The following is a 20882-nucleotide window of genomic DNA, read 5'->3' as shown; positions in this document are numbered from 1 at the left end:
GCCTGCCGCAGGAAAGTTATTCAATGTCTCTTATTGTACACGTACATTCACCACCTATAAGAATCTAAATAAAGGATAGTAGGTTTCGTTTAACAGCTTTCAAAATTTGTATACTGCACTTTTTTATTAATAGAAAGGTGGTGTGAAAATATTAGCTTTCTAGCAGGCATATTTTCCGAGATAAAAAAATTTAGTCTAAAGTTAGAAAAACTACACTTAAGAAAGGAAATTCACCTGGGAACATTTATGACTTGTCTTTGGTTGCCAGTTGAAGTATTCACCTGAAGTATCAGGGTTAAGAATTATTTAATTGAAATTTAATTTAAAAATTTCAAATACATTACAAGTTTCGTAGTATGAAATCTAGAATTACTTCAGAAAGAACTAATAAAATGAATATTTATTTTATTATTTGTTATGTGAGCCTGTGAGCAAATGAGAGTTTGTATGTGGGACATTCATCAAATTTCAATAGTGTATTGTATACCATCTTAAGTAACCTGCAAGAGTTACACGAGCCTGTCGTGGGAAAACGATGCTAGGGGATTTACCGACTTTGCTCATGTATGTCTAGGTGTGAGTGCTATTGTAACAGAGCAGCCAGAAAGTCAGCTGGAATAAAATCTGTATCTAAAGAATATTTCCAGAATTATTGTCTTTTCGTTCTCGTTTAGTAAACATTACTTTAATATATGCATGTCAGACTGACGCAAATGCGTCTGTGTATAAGCATTGGTGCAGACCAGTTTTGGCGCGAGTATGATCACGGGCGAGTACTCTGATCGGCAGTCAGTATGGTGAGGCAATCTGAATTGAGACGGTTCCTGCTCGTTACGTGGTAATTATACTGGAAGTGAGGCTGGAAGAAGGAAGTGGCTCGCTAGCTTTGAATGCGGATGGTCGTGTTACTAGTGCCAGTAAAAGTAATATGTAAGATGAAGAATTACTTAGTTTTTGATTTATTGGTGAGCTAAGTGGATAGCAGTTGTTGTTGAGGACTGCTTGGCGAAATTTCGCAGATTATGACTAAATCTGTTGGACAGATATTCGCGTGTGAAATATTGGCCTCCATAGAATCCGTGTGGCATGTCTCAGTATTCAACTACTGAGCATATTTGGCGAGCAGTTTCTTTTTTATAAATCCACAAGATGGACCGAACGTAATAGCGCATATTAGTGGTGGAATTAATGACTATGGAAACGTTGTTTAATTCGGGTCGGGTTTGGACAGATTTCTGGCTGCTGTGCGTGTGAAATGTGTGTATGAATCGTGAACTGGAAGTAAATAGCCGATAGTTTAAATGTGGACTGAATATTATCTTTTCTTTGGTTATCAAGGACAAAATAAACGTCATTGTGTGGAAATGTCTGACATTATTTTCCTGAAGCCAGTCCATTTTCCTACTGCCCGATAAAAATGCATTACAGTATTTCGACAGAACTTTCTTTCATAACTAGAGTTCCGCGTCCTCAGTAATTGTAAATTTTAGGTGGTGTTTTTTATCAACGCTGCTTTTACATCTTCTTGTAAGTATCTACGTTGCCAAGTGAAGGGACATTTAGCAGACGCCGTTATGAGGTAGGTGAATTTTAAATTGCACCCTGCACAGTGACAACGACGTAAAGAAACGAGAAATTAAACCCCGACCCGCCGCAAGCGCACTCACAGCCTTCAGCATGAGCTGGACGAGCGCCGCATTTCGTTTGAATGTGAAAATAAAACATACAAACTGAAGAACCTCTTCCTGTGGCACACTCGCCTCTGTGAGACGCGTTACTGACCAAGTGGTCAAGGTAAAGCAAAGTAAAGTCGAATGGCATGAATGGCTGGGAGACAATGAAGGACAGGCTCAGCCGACAAATTGGAAAGATTTTTTCCCTATCCTTCGCTCTCCCAGGCAGCGTTCCTTCGAGAAGTATGTGAACTGTGTGCGTAAATGTATCTCTAAGTGTAAATGACTGTGACGGCTGTATGTGTCGTGTAGTGTCATGTTCGTGTTGGAGATGATGAGACACGGGATATGATGAAACAAGGTGTCGGAACTTGGCCCACTCGTCTAGAACAGCACTAAGGGGGCCGTCCAGCTCCTCCATTCTGCAGGAGTATGAGAATGCGGTGAAGTCTGTGCTGGCAAAACCAGGAAGCCAATTAGCAATGACGTGTCGGAACGGCTGGGGCAATACAACGAATCAACTATTACAGAAATCCACCAGGCTTGTGGTCTATCTATTAATTTTGAAAAATTTCCTGTGCCTCCTCCGCAGCCATAGGCGCAGCATGTAACGCCGGAAATGCATATCCTCCTATTTCCATCTATTGTACTATAAATTTTTTCCTTATGACATTTCTGTCTCTTTATATATTGTAATTGTTTTACTGTTTGTTTATATATATTTATGCATTTATGGCGATGTATAACTGGTCCTTTTTGTTAATATTATTTGTATTTTCACGCTGGGTCTTGCCTAGGGAAAACTATGCCATCGAACGATTACATCGATACGTCGTGTGGACAACCAAGGTGTTTAGGATCATTGGTAGTGTTAACTCTGCCGCGTGGAGCGCGGGCAGAGGAGTGTCTGGCTGGAGTAGTGCGGTTGAGCAGGTGTGTTGTGTGACACTCCCGCGAGTTGCCGCGCTTTCGGGGTTTGGCAGCATGTAATTGCGCTCGACTTGCTATGATAGTTTCTGACACGGTGTCGCGGATGGGAAGCATTAGCTGGCGCACATCGAGAGCCCGTTTCGCCTGTTGACAGTGTCGAGAAGAAGGCGCGCCAACATCCAGCTTCTGCAACAGCGACGGCTGAAAATGAGTGACTGTCGCCACCTCCTCGACCGACGACTTCAAACCTGCAATCAACCAACAAGGAAGACTGGAAGCACGTAAAGTTTTAGAACTGTATGGCAGATCTCAGCTTTTAAAATTGTTGCATCACAAAATTACAGCAACTTAGCATGAGACACTTAAAGTAGTAAAGGAGTTTTGCTATTTAGGGAGCAAAATAACTGATGATGGTCGAAGTAGAGAGGATATAAAATGTAGACTGGCAATGGGAAGGAAAGAGTTTCTGAAGAAGAGAAATTTGTTAACATCGAGTATAGAATTAAGTGTCAGGAAGTCGTTTCTGAAAGTATTTGTATGGAGTGTAACCATGTATGGAAGTGAAACATGGACGAAAACTAGTTTGGACAAGAAGAGAATAGAAGCTTTCGAAATGTGGTGCTACAGAAGAATGCTGAAGATAAGGTGGGTAGATCACGTAACTAATGAGGAGGTATTGAATAGAATTGGGGAGAAGAGAAGTTTGTGGCACAACTTGACTAGAAGAATGGATCGGTTGGTAGGACATGTTTTGAAGCATCAAGGGATCACAAATTTAGCATTGAAGGGCAGCGTGGAGGGTAAAAATCGTAGAGGGAGACCAAGAGATGAATACAATAAGCAGATTTAGAAGGATGTAGGTTGCAGTAGGTACTGGGAGATGAAGAAGCTTGAACAGGATAGAGTAGCATGGAGAGCTGCATCAAACCAATCTCAGGACTGAAGACCACAACAACAACAACAACAACAGCATGAACCTTGGTTGCTCATTGTCCAAATTGCATTACCAAGCAGGGTCCCTTCCTTTTCCGAAATGAACCCGAATGTCGTTGAAATTCAGACGCCAGCATTAAGGTAATATCATTCCATTTCACTGCTTTAATTTCAAAGTTCAGTTAAGGTATTCATAGCTGGCTACAATATTTAGATTACACAAGCACACATTAAGAGTGCGAGTTTTGGTACCATATTTTAGCTTACCTGTGACTGCAGCTCAGCTTGGTACGTACTAAATTTTACTATTGTTAATTGTTCAGAATCATTTAATTCAAGTTCAAAGTTAAATCTCTTATTTCTAAATTTCGTAGATCCAAGTAGCTTTTGAAATGATTGTTGAGGAAGCCCAAGACTAACCTTATTTTATTGAATTTCGTAGTGCTTCAGAAACAAAGTTCACTATTAATTTCTGTCACTAAATTGACTTCCAATTTTCCGGTTTTATTAATTCTTTTGCTAAATTAAGTCAAATTGTAGCGAAATTTATTACTTCTGACAAACATTCAGTTTTCACACAACACGTGTCAACCTTCAGTTGCCACACTTTTAGCGCTAATTATATGTGCAATAACGTTTCTTTTTCAGTTATTATAGTGGTTGTCCATAGGACTGGCGACTGTAGTTTTCACCAAATCTCAAATATCTAAATAACGCCAATTAATTGTTAACGTAACGACCACACATTTACTTTCTATATTAATTTTACCCTTTTCTCAAAATTAATTTCCACCAATTCCATTTGCATTTTTCCTTTCATTTAGATGTAACCCTTTCCTTCCTCTTTACCGATAAATTAATTTCGGTGACGATTGCTTTTCCCAAATTTCCATTAGGTGCACGTGGTTTAATTTTTCACTGTCATTAAGGTCGATAAGTGAGGGGGAGGTTACACGTGGCGACCTGGTGACAGGACAATCTTCAGATTTGAAATTGTTCTGGACACGAATTTTGTATTGTGCAAATCTCGTAACAAAGTACTGGTTACGAACAGGCCGTTACGTCAGCGAGAATAAGTAGTGGGAGGAATCCTAATTAGATTTGAGATTTGGCATTTATATTGAAAATTATTAAAATGAGTGAAGGCAACAATTACCAAAATTTGGTAGACTTGGATACGGAACAATCGGTCTAACAGTGGGAAACGCGCACCGCGGATCCCATTGTTCAGGGGCAGGCGGCTAGCATGAAAGATGCGACCGCCGAAACACAACAAAGAGCAGAAATGGAATTCCAAACTTTAGAAAATGTTTCGGAATCGGAAGTGATAATCAAATCTGAACCCCTTGATGACGAATACGGAGGGACAATTAAAGAGGCACCCGCTACGGAAGTAAAACCGCTGGTTTCCGGGAATTTAGTTGATTTATTGAATGTTTTTACTAACGAAATGAAGGCTCAGTCTAGCAAGATAGAAACTCAATCGGCAGAAATTAAAGCTCAGGCTGCCAAGCAAGAAGCTCAGTCTGCCAAGCAAGAAGTTCAGTCTGAAAAAATTGACCGGAAGCTAGACAATCAGAACAAAGCTATTAATGTTGTTAACAACAATGTTGGAGTTGTTAACACAAAAGTTGATGAAATCAAAGAAGATATTACTGTGATTAATACCGAAATCGGTAATCTTAAACAGGAAATGATAGTCGTTGAGGCGTTAATTAGCAGAATCGAGAAAAGTGTAGGAGAAGCAGTTGCTCCGATCATCGAGAATAAGGTGACGGAACAAATTCAATTAGTGAAAAAGGAGGATCAACAGATGGTGGAATCTTTAAAAGCTTTAGTATCCGAAGTAGATACCAAAGTGAGGAAGCAGGCTAATACCTGCGAAGAGAAAAAGCGAGAAGTGGAACTCTTGCTACGACCACTTGCCAAGTAATTACGAGAGTTTCGTAATTAGAAAAGAAACTTGACGGAAAACAGAGCTATGTGCCAATCTGTGCACATAGTTCGAAATTGTTGGCGAAAGAGGAGCGGTTCGACCCCTTGCAAAAAGGCGGTATACACGCGACGGATTTCATTAAAAATTGTGAAAGAGTTTTACCCAGATCGTGTACTAATGAGAGAAAAATTAATGCTGTTATTGACGTGTTGGCTGGTATTGCCAAGCGTTGGGGCTTAAACCTCAACATTAAGAACCTGACTTTTGACGAGTTTAAAAATTTGTTTCTGGTTGAATACTGGTCAGAGCAAAAACAACAAAGTGTCTGGCGCGAATTTGTCGTATCGAGGCCTTTCGATGCGAATTCGCGTGGCTCGATGAAGGAGTTTTGTGAGGGCTGGATCCGCAAGTTGGAATATTTGCGTGATCGCCGCGCGGAATCCGAAATAGTCTGGGAACTCTACAAGAAGCTTCCAGATGATACAAAACGCTACGTAGGAAGCAATTACAGGACAATCAATGATTTCCTGGAAAGATTTGAGGACGAGGACAATTGGCGCAATAATCGCGACAGTGGTAGAGGCCGTGGTAACAACAACGGGTACCACAGCAACCACAACAACGATAACTATGGGAATAATGCATACCGCAATCTTGGCAGCAATGGTTCAAGTGGCTCTGAGCACTATGGGACTTAACATCGTGGTCATCAGTCCCCTAGAACTTAGAACTACTTAAACCTAACTAACCTAAGGACATCACACACATCCATGCCCGAGGCAGGATTCGAACCTGCGACCGTAGCAGTCCCGCAGCGCCTAGAACCGCACGGCCACCGTGGCCGGCTTGGCAGCAATAACAATAGTGGTTCGGGCCGTAATCGGTGCACTGCAAATAATAACAGGAATGACGGAAACCAGTATCATACTAGCGTGATACGGGCTTCGCAGAATAGTAATAACGCCAGAGGGTGTGATCAGCCGCCTCAGCAGCATCCGGGGAGCGTATTTGCTGGGACGAGACAGGGAAACCATTAGCCGCGCCGGTGAGGGGCCGACCAGGCGTGGAGAAATTTTGGCGGCCCAATAACAGGAGAAAACCCAGGCGTCATCGTTATGAAAATTCCATATGGAATACTCAACGGTGGGAGAGTGTGCCAGTATTAAGAGAAAGGAGTGCACCCACAAGTAGTAGATCCGCTGTAGACACGGCAGTAGAAAATACATTCACTGTCAGTGAGAACAATTTAAGTAGTGTTTCGGAAATCGATTATAAAGTGGCAGCTGTAACACCCATAGCGGAAATGGAGATTGAGTTTAAGAATGATTCGCAATTGTTGAGAGAAGATCAGATGTCGGATAACACGTCCGTCAACGAGCGAGGGGATGCAGAGAGGGATGAGGTCTGGTTAAGGCAGTTCGGTCGCTTATACGACGAACTAAGAGATTATAGGGGCCTGTAAGGGGTAAGTGTTTATGGGGAGCGCGGGCAGGATTTGCCGCGACTCGTCCCGCAGAAAGGTAGTGTTTGTGAAGTGATAGAAAGTTCTGGCCCTAACCGGCAGACTTTACCAGAAATAGTTGATGTTAATGGGGAGCACGAGCAAGATTCGTCGTGTTTCTTCCCGCAGGAGTTGGATGTTGAAGTAGTAACGGAAAGTTCTGGCCCTAACCGGCAGACCTTACCGAACGTTATAGTGGTAGAAGTAGCCGACCCACCCGACGCAAAACTCCAGTTTAAACATTGCGAGAGTGTTAAGGAAAAAGATTACGAAAATTTTAGTGATCGCCGGACACGATTTGTAGAAAAGCACGTAGATTACAGCGTGTATGAGGTTAGAGCTGACGTTATACGGTCGGACGGTAGCAGTATGTGTTGCGCAGATCCAGAGGAAGTAATTGCAGATACTACTGGGCACATTCCTCCAGGTAGACTGGCTGATGAGACCAATCTGACCAAAGAGGAATCAACGATGGTGACAATTAGTGAATTGATAGCAAAGCAACACTCACTAGTTGACGAGTTACAGGAAAAGGTTTCGGTATTGGAGGCGAAGCTACAGACTAAGCCTCAGGACAAACGTGTTGAAATTAATACTGTTTGTGAACAAAGGCTGGTAAAGCCGCCAGATAAGCCGGATTTAGGATCAAAGCCGGATGGTTTTTTCTGGAATGACCTGGATACAGACGAGGATTTACTGTGGGAAAATAAAGAAACAGTCGAGGACAAGTGTAGACAGTGTCTGTTAATATGCACGACCTACAACTAAACGTGTTGATTGACACCGGTGCAGAATTGAGTGCTGTATCTGGGAAAATATTTGAGTTACTGAAAGACAGACCTGGCATCGTAATTATGCCAGTAACAGGAGTGAAAATTATCGGTGCTACTGGGAAGGCCAGTAAACCGGTCACAAAACAGATTTTTGTGAACTTCGAGATATGTGGGGCACGATTTGAACAAGAGTTTGTCGTCGTGCCAGACTTAACTACGGAGGTAATTATCGGGTTAGATTGGCTATTAAAGTACCGTGCAGTTATTAATTGCGAAAGCAAAACTTTGACATGTACGTCACAAGATAAAACAATAGTAGTGAGTTTTGACGAAGCAGGAGATGGTGTGCATAGGCAATACCAGCCTATACACATTGTTAACTGGCCGGATGCCATTGACGTAGGTATGAATTTGAACTACTGTAACGTGAGGAATCTCGGCATTGACAATTGTGTAGAAAGTGAATTGGAAAGTATTGTAGACGGTGTGTCAAACGTAATACACGAACAAAGACGAGGCCTGTATGAAGTAATAATGAGGAATAAGAGTGTGTTTTCAGACAAACCGGGACTTGTGGAAGGATATAAATGCAAGTTGCATGTAATTCCGCACGAACCATTCTTCGTGAGGCCGTATGCTATACCGCTGTCCAAAAAGGAAGCAGTGCAACGGGAGATAGATAAGATGATCGAATGGGGAGTGATTGAAAGAAGTACGAGTCCATACAATAACGATTTGGTCATTGCAGCAAAACGGAATGGTAGTGTGCGTATTGTGATTGACGCACGCACGTTGAATAAGGTCGTTCAACGCGAGACAGACAGACCAGAGAGTATGTAGGAGATTTTGCAACGTTTTCATGACGTTAAGTTCATGGCTAGCCTTGATGTGACGGCTAGTTACTGGCAAATAGAACTCGAAGAAGAATCTAGGCCATACACCGCCTTCTTGTTTGCGGGCAGGTGTTATCAGTATAGAGTACTGCCGGTTGGACTTAATATATCTGTGTCCGTATTCATCAGGGCCCTAGATAAAGTGCTAGGGCCGGCTTTGAGTTCAAGATTAACTGTACATGTTGACGACCTATTGTTGGCCAATGCCACTTGGCATGACCATTGTGACCTGTTAGATGAAGTTTTTAGTGCATTGCGCCGTGGCGGAATGACTCTAAAGCTAAAGAAATGCGAATTTGTGAAGCAGGAACTGAAATTTTTAGGGCATGTAATTATCACTGCTGGTATTACGAAAGACCCAGTGAAACTAGAGGCAATAAGGAATTGTCCTCCACCCTAGTCTAGGAAACAGTTAAAAAGTTTTCTAGGGCTCACAGGATTTTACCGTAAATTTGTAAAAGGACAAGTGTTTAATGATGAAAATTTGAATAACCTCTTACGCAAAAATGTTCCGTTTGTGTGGACTGGTGGGTGTTAGGCCGCTTTCGAGAGATTAAAAGACGAGTTGTTAAGATCTAACATACTATTTCACCCTGATTTATCGCTACCCTTCCATCTGGGAACGGATTCGTCGAATTACGGGGTGGGGGTAGAACTGTTCCAAGAAGTTGGTAAAGGAGAGGATAAGGAACACCGGACGATGTCGTTCGCGAGTCGAACTTTATCAAAAAGTGATCGAAATTACACGATTTCTGAGAATGAGTGTCTCGCTATCGTGTGGGGATTCAAGAAGTTCAAGGGTTACCTATGGGACCGTAAGGTGATTATTCATACGGACTATAAGGCGCTCACTTATCTGAAGGATTGTAAACTACTTCACGAAAGACTGACTAGGTGGTCGCTGTATTTACAGCAATTTAACTATGACATCTGTTACGTAAAGGGAACCAACAATTGCGTAGCGGATGCGTTGTCGCGGTTGCCCGAGTCTAATCAAGATGTATTGAAAGATGAGTCAGATGGAGTGGTCAAATTATACTATTTTAAAGAAGTTGAGGGACGTAAATTAATAGTGAACATCTGTAAGAATCTACGTCGTCATCAGAACGAGGACGGTTGTTTAAATATGGTGAAAACCCGATATGACGAAAGGAGTCCAGAAGGAGAGAAATTAAGGAAGTATTACAAGATATACGATCATATCTTGTACATACGTAAGGGTGAAGATAGTAATATTTGGCGGGTATGCTAGCCCACCAAATACGTCACGGAAATAGAAGACTATTACCGTTTGGCGTATGGTCACTGTGGACCAAAGAAATGTACGGAAAAGCTGAGTGAAGTAGTGCATTTTAACAGCATGTTAAAACGCGTTACTGACAGAGTGAAAACTTGCGATTTATGTCAGAATATGAAGGTTACCAACTGCACGAGTCATGGTCCTATGGAAAGTATAAGGCCTAACGACACCTTTGAATTATTGTGCGTGGACTTGTACGGACCTTTGCTCAAGTCAGCAGGAAACTTCGCTTACAGTTTAGTAGTGTTAGAGGCTTTCTCCAAGTTCATCAAACTATACCCGATTAGGAAAGCTACAGCCAAAGCGGTCTATAGCAAGCTTGTGAACGATTATTTTGTTCATACTGGTAAGCCCAAGGCGATTCTATCAGACAATGGGGCACAATTTACTTCTAGGTTGTGGAATGAAGGCATGGCAAGTAATGGGGTCGAAGTGATCCATATTTCAGCTTACTATCTGGCTGGAAATCCCGCTGAGATGTATGTGCGCGAGCTAGGCCGACTTTGCCGTCCCTATTGCCACCACAACCATAGGGCATGGGGCAAATATGTAGCAGAATTTGAGAGAATTATGAACACCTTGAGACATGAGTCTACGGGATTTTCTCCAGAGGAAATCCTGTTAGATGACAGAAGTAAAAGTTTAGTGGAAGAGATAATCAAATTCCCTCCACGGACTGACATTAGTATTGGTGTGAAAAAAGATCGTTTGGGAGAAATAATGAAGCTAAAAGCCGATGATCGCATACGTCGTCATGACGCTAAAGCGCGTTTTGCTAAGTTTGCAATTGGAGACTTAGTACTTGTAAAAGCTCATGAGAAATCGAGCGAGATAGACAATGAAATCTCTAAATTTAAGTTTGTTTATAATGGACCATATAAAGTCATTGATATACCTCACACAGATGCTTATTGCTTAGAGTATCCAAGCTCTGGAAAACTATTAGGTATACAGAACATTGTAGACTTGAAATTGTACCAACCTAGGATTGATTATACCACACAATGGGTAATTTGTACAGTATGTACATATAGAGTATAATATTTAACGATTTGCTAGATTGCCATGCTTTTGCCTGACCAAGAGGACATTAAAGAAGTTGTAATTAATATGTAATTAATTTTGACTAAATGATTTAAGAGTAACTGATTATTAATCAATTGAAAAATCCAAGCAGCTAGTTTAAGTTTTCAGCTGAGTCACAGTAGATTAAGGAATGTAAATATGATTTTGTAACTAGCTGTAAGATTTCATAAATATGTGATTTACTAGTCATTGCCGATGTACGCTGTTTTAAGTTTCAGGCTAGTACATGCGTGTGATAATGGACAGTGTTGAGTTATCCACTGTGATAATGGACTCCTTGAGATTACACAGGAATGAGTTTTTCCGAACGAATTCAGTGAAATGGACGTTCTGGAAATGCCGTTACACAGGCGAGTGAGATCAAGCGTGCCGCACAGGCGGGCGCAACAATATTGGCGCGGCGGAGCCGCTGTCGGCTCTTGTGGCGAAGTCAGCTGTTGTGCCGCTGTCGGCTCTTGTGCCGGTCGGCATTCTTTGTACTTGCGGGTACGGAAGGCGGAGTTGTTCTTCTTCCCGGACAGCTGATGTGAAAGAATTCTGCTGTCAATATTTATGTTTTTTTCGATCTGCTGAATATTATTTTCTTGTTTAGCGTTAAGTGGACTCTCATGGCGAGAATATTAATTATGAAAAGGTTACATAAAAATGTGTATTCTATGTAATTAATTATTAATTTGCGTATTTTGATCTACCTGTTTTTATGACCATGTACACTGATTAATTTTGTAAATAGTATTCCATTTCTTGATAGTGTTACGAATTTTAATGATTTTGGAGTAGCTAAATCATATACTATGTTTTCTATGAAATTTATTATGTTGTCAACCTGTTTAATTTTGTGCAAGATGACAGAGTGGAATAAGATTAGGAGTGTCTCCATCAATTATTATGGTCTAAAAATTGATTTATGGTTAATTAGACGAATGCTAAATTTACTTGATGTTTTGAGCATATGCATTTCCATCTATTGTACTATACAATTTTTCCTTATTTTGTCACCTGAAGATATGACATTTCTGTCTCTTTATATATTGTAATTGTTTTACTGTTTACATATATATATATATATATATATATATATATATATATATATGCATTTATGGCGATGTATAATTGGTTTGTTTTGTAAATATTATTTGTATTTTCACGATGGGTCTTGCCTAGGGAAAACTATGCCATCGAACGATTACATCGATACGTCGTGTGGAGAACCAAGGTGTTTAGGATCATTGGTAGTGTTAACTCTGCCGCGTGCAGCGCGGGCAGAGGAGTGTCTGGCTGGAGTAGTGTGGTTGAGCAGGTGTGTTGTGTGACGCTCCCGCGAGTTGCCGCGCTTTTGGGGTTTGGCAGCATGTAATTGCGCTCGACTTGCTATGATAGTTTCTGACACGGTGTCGCGGACGGGAAGCATTAGCTGGCGCACATCGAGAGCCCTTTTCGCCTGGTGACAGTGTCGAGAAGAAGGCGTGCCAACATCCAGCTTCTGCAACAGCGACGGCCGGCAATGAGTGACTGTCGCCACCTCCTCGACCGACGACTTCAAACCTTCAATCAACCAACAAGGAAGACTGGAAGCACGTAACGTTTTAGAACTGTATGGCAGATCTCAGCTTTTAAAATTGTTGCGCCACAAAATTACAGCAACTCAGCATGAACCTTTGTTGCTCATTGTCCCAATTGCGTTACCAAGCAGGGTCCCTTCCTTTTCCGAAATGAACCCATGTGTCGTTGAAATTCAAACGCCAGCATAATTCCATTTCACTGCTTTAATTTCAAAGTTCAGTTAAAGTATTCATAGCTGGCTACAATAGTTAGATTACACAAGCACAAATTAAGAGTGCGAGTTTTGTTACCATATTTTAGCTTACCTGTGACTGCAGCTCAGCTTGGTATGTACTAAATTTTACTATTGTTAATTGTTCAGAATCATTTAATTCAAGTTCAACGTTAAATCTCTTATTTCTAAATTTCGTAAATTCAAGTAGCTTTTGAAATGATTGTTGAGGAAGCCCAAGACTAACCTTATTTTATTGAATTTCGTAGTGCTTCAGAAACAAAGTTCATTACTAATTTCAGTCACGAAATTGACTTCCAATTTTCCGGTTTTATTAATTCTTTTGCTAAGTTAAGTCAGAATGTAGCGATATTTATTACTTCTGGCAAACATTCAGTTTTCACACAACACGTGTCAACCTTCAGTTGCCACGCTTTTAGTGCTAATTATATGTGCAATAAAGTTTCTTTTTCAGTTATTATAGTAGTAGTCTATAGGACTGGCGACCGTAATTTTCCCCAAATCTCAACTATCTAATTAATGCCAATTAATTGTTAACGTAACTACCACACATTTACTTTCTTTATTAATTTTACCCTTTTCTCAAAATTAATTTCCACCAATTTCATTTGCATTTTTCCTTTCATTTAGATGTAACTCTTTTCTTCCTCTTTACCGACAAATTAATTTCGGTGACGATTGCTTTTCCCAAATTTCCATTAGGTGCACGCGGTTTAATTTATCACTGTCATTAAGGTCGATAAGTGAGGGGGAGGTTACAAGCAGGGAAATCTAAAGGAACATTGTCACCCTAGAGAAACTTGTTCGGAAGTACACAATGATTCCAGTTGTTTTCATCGAGAAGTGCTGAATAAAATAGGTAAAGAGTTGCTGTGGTCTTCATATGGACAGTTTCATTTTCGTACTTTTAAACAGTGTGTACTCGCCACACATATTTGTCGAGATTAAACTAATATGTCAAGATTATACGACATTGGGTTGTGGAAGAATTGCAGTTCGTGTCACGGTTCGTGATATGTCTTCATAGCTCCACCAACCTCTGCCGACTTAGGAAAATTCTGATTAGCGATGAATGAAGATGCTCTGTAGTCGTGGTAAGATGGTATCGCAAATTACTGGCTTACAGTCATTGCGCTACTTACCGAAATTTGGCTTAATTCAGAGCCCATGTGATTTGAAGCTGAGTGTTCGAAGATGCACGAAACTCAGGCCATGTGGCTGCTGCATCTGCAAGCAAATTAAAAATACAAATTGAGGACAGTTTTTCGGGTATTCCAACCAAAAATGGCCAAATAGATATTTTAGTAAACTTCACCCAATTGAATTCTACAATATGCTTTAATATTAAATATTTAATAGCAACACTAGATAATCGTTTCCTTAGAAAATGACGTTTGTAAAGGCGGAAACTTCTCTTTTTGGCTTAAAGTAGGGTATCTTGCAGTAAAGTAACATTCATCAGTCATCAGGTTGAAATTAACATAACCTAATTCTATGCCACACATTAAGTTAATAACTGCTCAACTCCCTTTCTTAAAAAGCAAGGGTTAATAATTAAGTGGTTTGTCGAATTAAACTGTCATTCAGCTCTTGACGTTTAATATTCCACAAAAATTCTAATAAATTGTAACTTACACTGGTACTTATACAGTGACAGACTTTGTAAAATTTTGAAGAACGTCGTTAACGAGTTCCCTTACGACATCATGAAAGCCATGAAATTGTCTCTGCTTCTTGCAAATTGAAAATTAAATGATCTTAGGGCATTACTGGCTGGGAGACTCCGTCTGGGGTTGTTTGGCCGCCTAGTAAATATCTTTCTTATCGACATCATTTCGGTGACTCGTACGTCTTTGTCGTTAGTATCAGATCAAATGATTAAAACAACATAAACATCCAGTGCTCGACCAAAGAAGACAAGACCGAAAATGAAACCTATAACTCTGCTATCTAGAGGCAGCTCGGCTAAGAAATGCGTTACTAATGCCTAAGTTTGCCGACTTTTCCCTTTCGGAAAGTAATGCAAGTGATGTGACTGTTTTTGACCATATGAAGACTCTGTAGTAATATTTATTCCAACCACTGTCTGCTAAAACATAAGATGAAATTAAAAACTGATTGTAGGAAATAGTTGTGGGAGTAATTCCCACATGAGAATCGATTTCATTTAAGTGTTATGATTCTTACTGGTTATCTCAGTGTCAAACAACGACTGGGAGGCAAATCGGTTTCTGTAGGGGCTGTGTTGTTGCTATGTGTTGACAGAGGCGAAGCAAACATGGCCAACGCAGAGGGCAGAACAGGAAGTACGTCCACCATTACGCACACCATCCAGGTCAGAACAATAGAGTAAACCGGATGTAAATCTGCAAGATATGCTACACACTGTAAGCAGGCTGTTTAGGTTCTTATATTGGTAACGCCGCCGCCACGTAGCACTCTGTATGAAAATCACTGGCTGTGCTGTGTGCAGTCTGTGGCTGGTTGGCATTGTTGTAATACTCGCCATTGTTGGCTGTTATCAGCGCATAGCGTTGCACAGTTGGAGGTGAGCCGCCAGCAGTGGTGGATGTGGGGAGTGAGATGGCGGAGTTTTGAGAACGGATGATCTGGACCTGTGTCCATCAGAGACAGTACATTTGTAAGACTGGATGTCATGAACTGCTATATATATTATGACTTTTGAACACTATCAAGGAAAATACATTGTTTGTTCTCTATCAAAATCTTTCATTTGCTAACTATGCGTATCAGTAGTTAGTGCCTTCAGTAGTTAGAATATTTTATTTAGCTGGCAGTATTGGCGCTCGCTGTATTGCAGTAGTTCGAGTAACGAAGATTTTTGTGAGGTAAGTGATTTGTGAAAGGTATAGGTTAATATTAGTCAGGGCCATTCTTTTGTAGGGATTATTGAAAGTCATATTGCGTTGCGCTAAAAAAAAAATATTGTGTGTCAGTTTAGTGTTGATCAGAATAGGTAAAGAGCGAAATGTCTGAGTACGTTCAGTTTTGCTCAGCTGTTTGAAAAGCAAATAACGTAAGAGGTTTACCAGCACAGTAATTCATTAATTTTTCTAAGGGGACGTTTCATATGTCGACCCTTAGCCGAGGATACCTCACTGGAATCTTCTGATTTTTTCTTGTAGTTTCTGTAACTAGTGTAGCTATTGTTTATTGCTAGCCCGTAATTACAGAGAAATTTGCTTTGTAGTTGTAGTTTTTCATTGTTGTACAGTAAAACAGTTGTGGCATGCATTTAGATTTGCACCAAGTATTTCGCAGCTGCGCTTGCAATTATCTAGATATTATTTTCAGTGCTATGTTAATGTGTTCTCTTATTTTTGCTCTTCAAATTGCGCTTTTCTGTGTTATCGTGTGAAATATTGTGACAATAATGGCGTGTGAAAAACGTAATACTAGGCTCCAAAGTAAACTGAGAAATGACAGTGAATATGAAAGCAGTGTGTTAGCGCCACCGAGTAATGAATTAACTAATGTTCAAAGTAGTAATTTGGTAATTGTGCATAGGGAAATGGAGCGGGCTGCAAATAATGGTGTAGACAGTAAAACAATTAGTGAACAGGGAAGCATTATCGATCGATCGGTCGGCAACAGCTCGCCTCAGGATTCCGAAATGACGGGACACAATCTTGCAAATACTGTAGATTCAGGTTTTGCGTCCTTACCGTTTTCTCAAATAAGTCAAAACACATTTTCTGCTGTTCAAAATGCGAATATTGCCGGTTCAAATGAACTGCCGAATAGCACTGAGGAACATGTTTCAGACACCAGTGCATTGTTATTACAGTTAATGCAACAAATGGGACAAAGGCTACAAAAGTTAGACACAACGCTTGAACAAAATCAGAAACAAATGGGGCAAAATCTTCAAAAGTTAGACACAATGGAACAAAATCTTCTAAAGTTAGACACGATGGAACAAAATCAGAGACAAACACAGCAAAAGCTTCAAAAGTTAGACACAATGGAACAAAATCTTCGAAAGTTAGACACCACGCTTGAACAAACAAGTGAAGGTTTAACTGCTGAGTTACTTAATATCGAATCGAAATGTCAAAAAGTCTGTAATGACGTAAAAACACAAATTTGTGAGCATTTCCAACCTATTTTTTCGCGGCATGAAAATGCATTACAGAATCACGAAGCAGCCATAAAAGAACTGCGATCTATTGTTCATGAAAATCACGACACCTTGCAAGCTAAAATTGACTCAGCTGCATCTACCGATTCGGTTACGCAACTTGCAAAAACTCAGGAAAACTTAAAGGACACAGTAGATACGATTTCAACACAAATGGACACTCTGAAACTTGGCTCAGAAAAACAAACAGAGGAAATAATTTCACTATCGGATAAAGTAGCCGAACTTTCAGATCAGTTCACTAACTTATCTACAAAGGTAGATGATGATCTGAATGACACAATACCTGTAGCCTTCACTGACACTGAAGAGTATGAACAAATTAGAAAATTCATACAAAATCAAAATCAAATCAATACACAGTACAAAAGAGAAATCCGGGAAGTACAAGATCAGTTGGCACAAGTAATACAAGAATTACATATTTCAGAGGACACACGCGCTCCAATACGGGAAGAGGGACATAGAAATACGGAACAGCCACAAAATAATAACACAGGGCACTTCGGAAATTATGAAAGAAATTGGCAAGGCGCATTGAATTTTGAGATGGAACCGCCGAAACGAAGTAACAATGACCGATATGCGACTCGCCGACACGATGATTTTGACTATAAGCTGTTCATTACTACACGTAAATTCAAAACATTTAAGAATTCTGGCAACGACATTCATCCACAAGCATGGCTTCATCAATTCTCTCATTGTTTTCCTCCCAACTGGTCATTGGAGCACAGGTTAGAATTTATGTGTGACTACTTAGAGAATGAACCAGCTGTAAGAATGCGATCGGTCATTCACGATTGTCACAGTGAAGGAGAATTTTATCATGCCTTCCTCTCAGCATATTGGCCTGAAGCTACACAAGACCGAGTAAAACATAGCATCATAATGATGAAACATTTCGAACAATCGGAATTTTCTGGTCTTGTCAAATATTTCGAAGACATGTTACATAAGAATCAGTATCTTTCAAACCCATACAGCCCCACAGAACTCATCCGCATTTGCTTAATCAAATTGCCTGAACATTTACGACATATTATTTTGGCAGGGCGTTGCAAAGACGACATTGAAGCTTTTCAGGGACTGTTACAAGAATTGGAAATTGACACTGACAATCGCAGAACGCGAAAACAGGAGCACAACAATTACAGGACACATCTGTCACAATTCCGCTATGACAGACATAATAACTGGACACGGCAAGGCTATTCTTACAGCACAAATCGTGACCAAAACAGACACCACCCGTATGACAACCGTTGGCAGAATAATAGTTACAGAGAAAGATCGCACTTCCGTAGTAATGAATATGACAGAAATAACCATAGAAACAGGCAATATGGGAAGGAAAACAATTATTATCACGGGAGACAGAATAACTTCAGACGCAACGGTCCACCGTGCAGTGATAATTCAGGGAGAAATTCTGCACCAATTAACCGACAAGAAAGAGACTACAGGAACTACCGACATGACGACAGACGATATAATCATAACGACAGACCTGAATTTCATCAGAACTGGCGGGATTCAAACAAGGCTGGGACCTTTCGGTAAGGTGTATTTGTAGCAGTTAGGTCTCCTAATCCCATTAACGACGCACGCCAACAAAGAGATAGCAGACAATGACTCGCACCGCAGGCAACCACGTGAGCCGGGTGGCTCAGAGAAAAATAACATAGACGCTAACCTAAGAGAAAAATTCCAGTATTCTTTACCGACGTATACCACATGATAATTGCATTGATGTTGAACCTCTGCGTACTAGAAAGGGTAAAGGGTGCACCACATTTCACATATAAAACCGTTCATTGAATGATAATCTGCTTTTTAACGTAGTCTTTGCTATAAAATTTGTCACTTCACGTTACTGGTACTGTTTGTCACACTTACAAACTGTTAACGTGCAACTATGTTTTAAAGTTAACTATCCAGTCAAGAACCTAGGGAACTTAGACAGTAATTACAAATACATTGATAATAGTGAACAGAGGACACAGTGTTACTGTGTGTGTACATTCTTGCTTGTTAGTTGCACGATTACGTAACTACTATAAGGCTTACATACTTAGAACATATACTGTTAATGAGATTTTAATGCAACATTTTAGTTTACTTGAAAAGACATTCTTTATTTTAAGTACTTTCTGTGAGATTAAAGATGACTTAGCATTTGGTTTCTTTGACAGCTACACAATTATATCACGACGCCACTAATATGTGACACAATTTACATTGTTGCTTTTGCGGTGTATCTATTTTATATCTGCACAGGATTCCTGAATTCGTCTGGAAAGTAAAACATGTTTTAGTAGTAACTTTTGTGGTATAGCTACAATGAGACAGCCTTTTCCGTAGCACAACAATACGTTACAGCACAGTACTTTCTTCATCACGGCAATAAGCATAATAACTAAGATATCTGTACGCAAAGCATTTCAATTTTATTTATGATGAGGTGAGTGCATTGACTTCAGCAGAACTTTGCTTACAGAGGACGATAACTACGACACTTCCACAGAATTATCTTACAGCAAGACGCACATTTAGCGCTGCAGGACACGCATTTGAGTGATTAATTTTGTACTCAAAACATTTATTTTTAAAGATTTTTGAATTACAAAGAAAGTTTTCCGTGATACATTTCATTCCATTTCTGTAATCTGTAACACCTGAGGGTATAATTACATTAATCCTCAGGGGGGTACACGCTTACTTTGTGTACCATGTGTTTGGCAAGCACAAGGAGCCCTAGCTAATATCGTATTTGCTCATACAACTTTACACATCGGTACCATATTCCTCTAACACATAAATTACACAGTTATCTGATCATTTAACTCAGAGAGACAAACATTTTTTTTTACTACGTCAGTGACAGATGTTTACGTAATTACACTGTTGGATAACTTCACACTTACGAAATTGTATTTTGTCTGTACTTTGTGAACTGTTCATTTTTTTCAGAGCCATTGTGATACTATGAGAGCTTTGAATGATGTGTTTGGTACGGGTTCATGATTTTTAAAGTACGTTTGAGGTAGATGACACTATTGATATGAGCAGAGAAATATTTTTTAGGTTTTGAAATTATTGAAAGAAGCTGCGACGATTTTGAGATGTGATTGATCTGTTATGATGTTATTATTACGACGACAGTGTGTATTATGCTGTTGAGGTATGTTTATTATGATACATACTTATTATGATGAAATATTAAAGTTTCGACGCAAGATTGACGTGTCGATGAATATTTATATGTGTAATAAAGTAAGGAATAATGAGTAGTGGTTAGGGACGGTGATTTGTGAAAAAGGATGTTGGAAACCAGGAATCGTACATTAAGAGTTATGAAATGTGTGTAAATGCGTGAATGGATTACAATGCCGACGACAATTTATTGGACTCAGTTATATTTATAGGATTTTGTTTCTACATATTTGCAACGCAAATTCTCGACCTGAGAAAATTTTTTATATGAGACTGTCACTCTAGTGCAAATTGCTGTCATAAATATTTCGGTAAGAAAGCTAAGTGACCTTCATGTAATTTGTTGTGGCGGCCAGGTGCGCCAGCTGCCTGGAGAAAACGGCATTAGGTGGAGAAAAAATAGGCCATTATATTCGCTATTGACATTTCTTTGCAGAAAGCATCGCAATTACGACACGCTCGAACTTGAGAACATATGATTGCACTGTGGAGCTCTTAATTGATGTTATTTACTTAAATTCCTAATGAAATGATGAGGAACATTTTTACATCTATTGTCTTTCTGTTTGAGAGATTATTACTGCCTTTGGAGACGCCATTTGCCTAGTGAATGATGTTTTTGTATATATATATTTGCTCATTTCGTTTAATATCTAATTTCTAGCTGCACTGCAGCATTGGTAA

At 39.9% G+C, this 20882-nt stretch overlaps 1 protein-coding gene across 1 annotated transcript in view; it reads right to left on the bottom strand.

Moving 5' to 3' along the window:
• Positions 1 to 20882, bottom strand: part of LOC126241582 (parathyroid hormone/parathyroid hormone-related peptide receptor-like) — a gene marked incomplete at its 3' end in the record, with an annotated part of 617417 nt that overhangs the window by 189730 nt on the left and 406805 nt on the right. Inside the window, exon 4 of the mRNA XM_049948022.1 lies at positions 13963 to 14047. Within this exon, the coding sequence (XP_049803979.1) occupies positions 13963 to 13989 (27 nt within the window). The remainder of the gene's footprint in view (positions 1 to 13962; positions 14048 to 20882) is intronic.

This window comes from Schistocerca nitens, chromosome 1 (genome assembly GCF_023898315.1).
Source record: "Schistocerca nitens isolate TAMUIC-IGC-003100 chromosome 1, iqSchNite1.1, whole genome shotgun sequence".
Lineage (NCBI taxonomy): Eukaryota > Metazoa > Arthropoda > Insecta > Orthoptera > Acrididae > Schistocerca > Schistocerca nitens.
The sequence above is the reverse complement of the archived record's forward strand: the minus strand, read 5'-3'. Positions and strand labels throughout refer to the sequence as shown.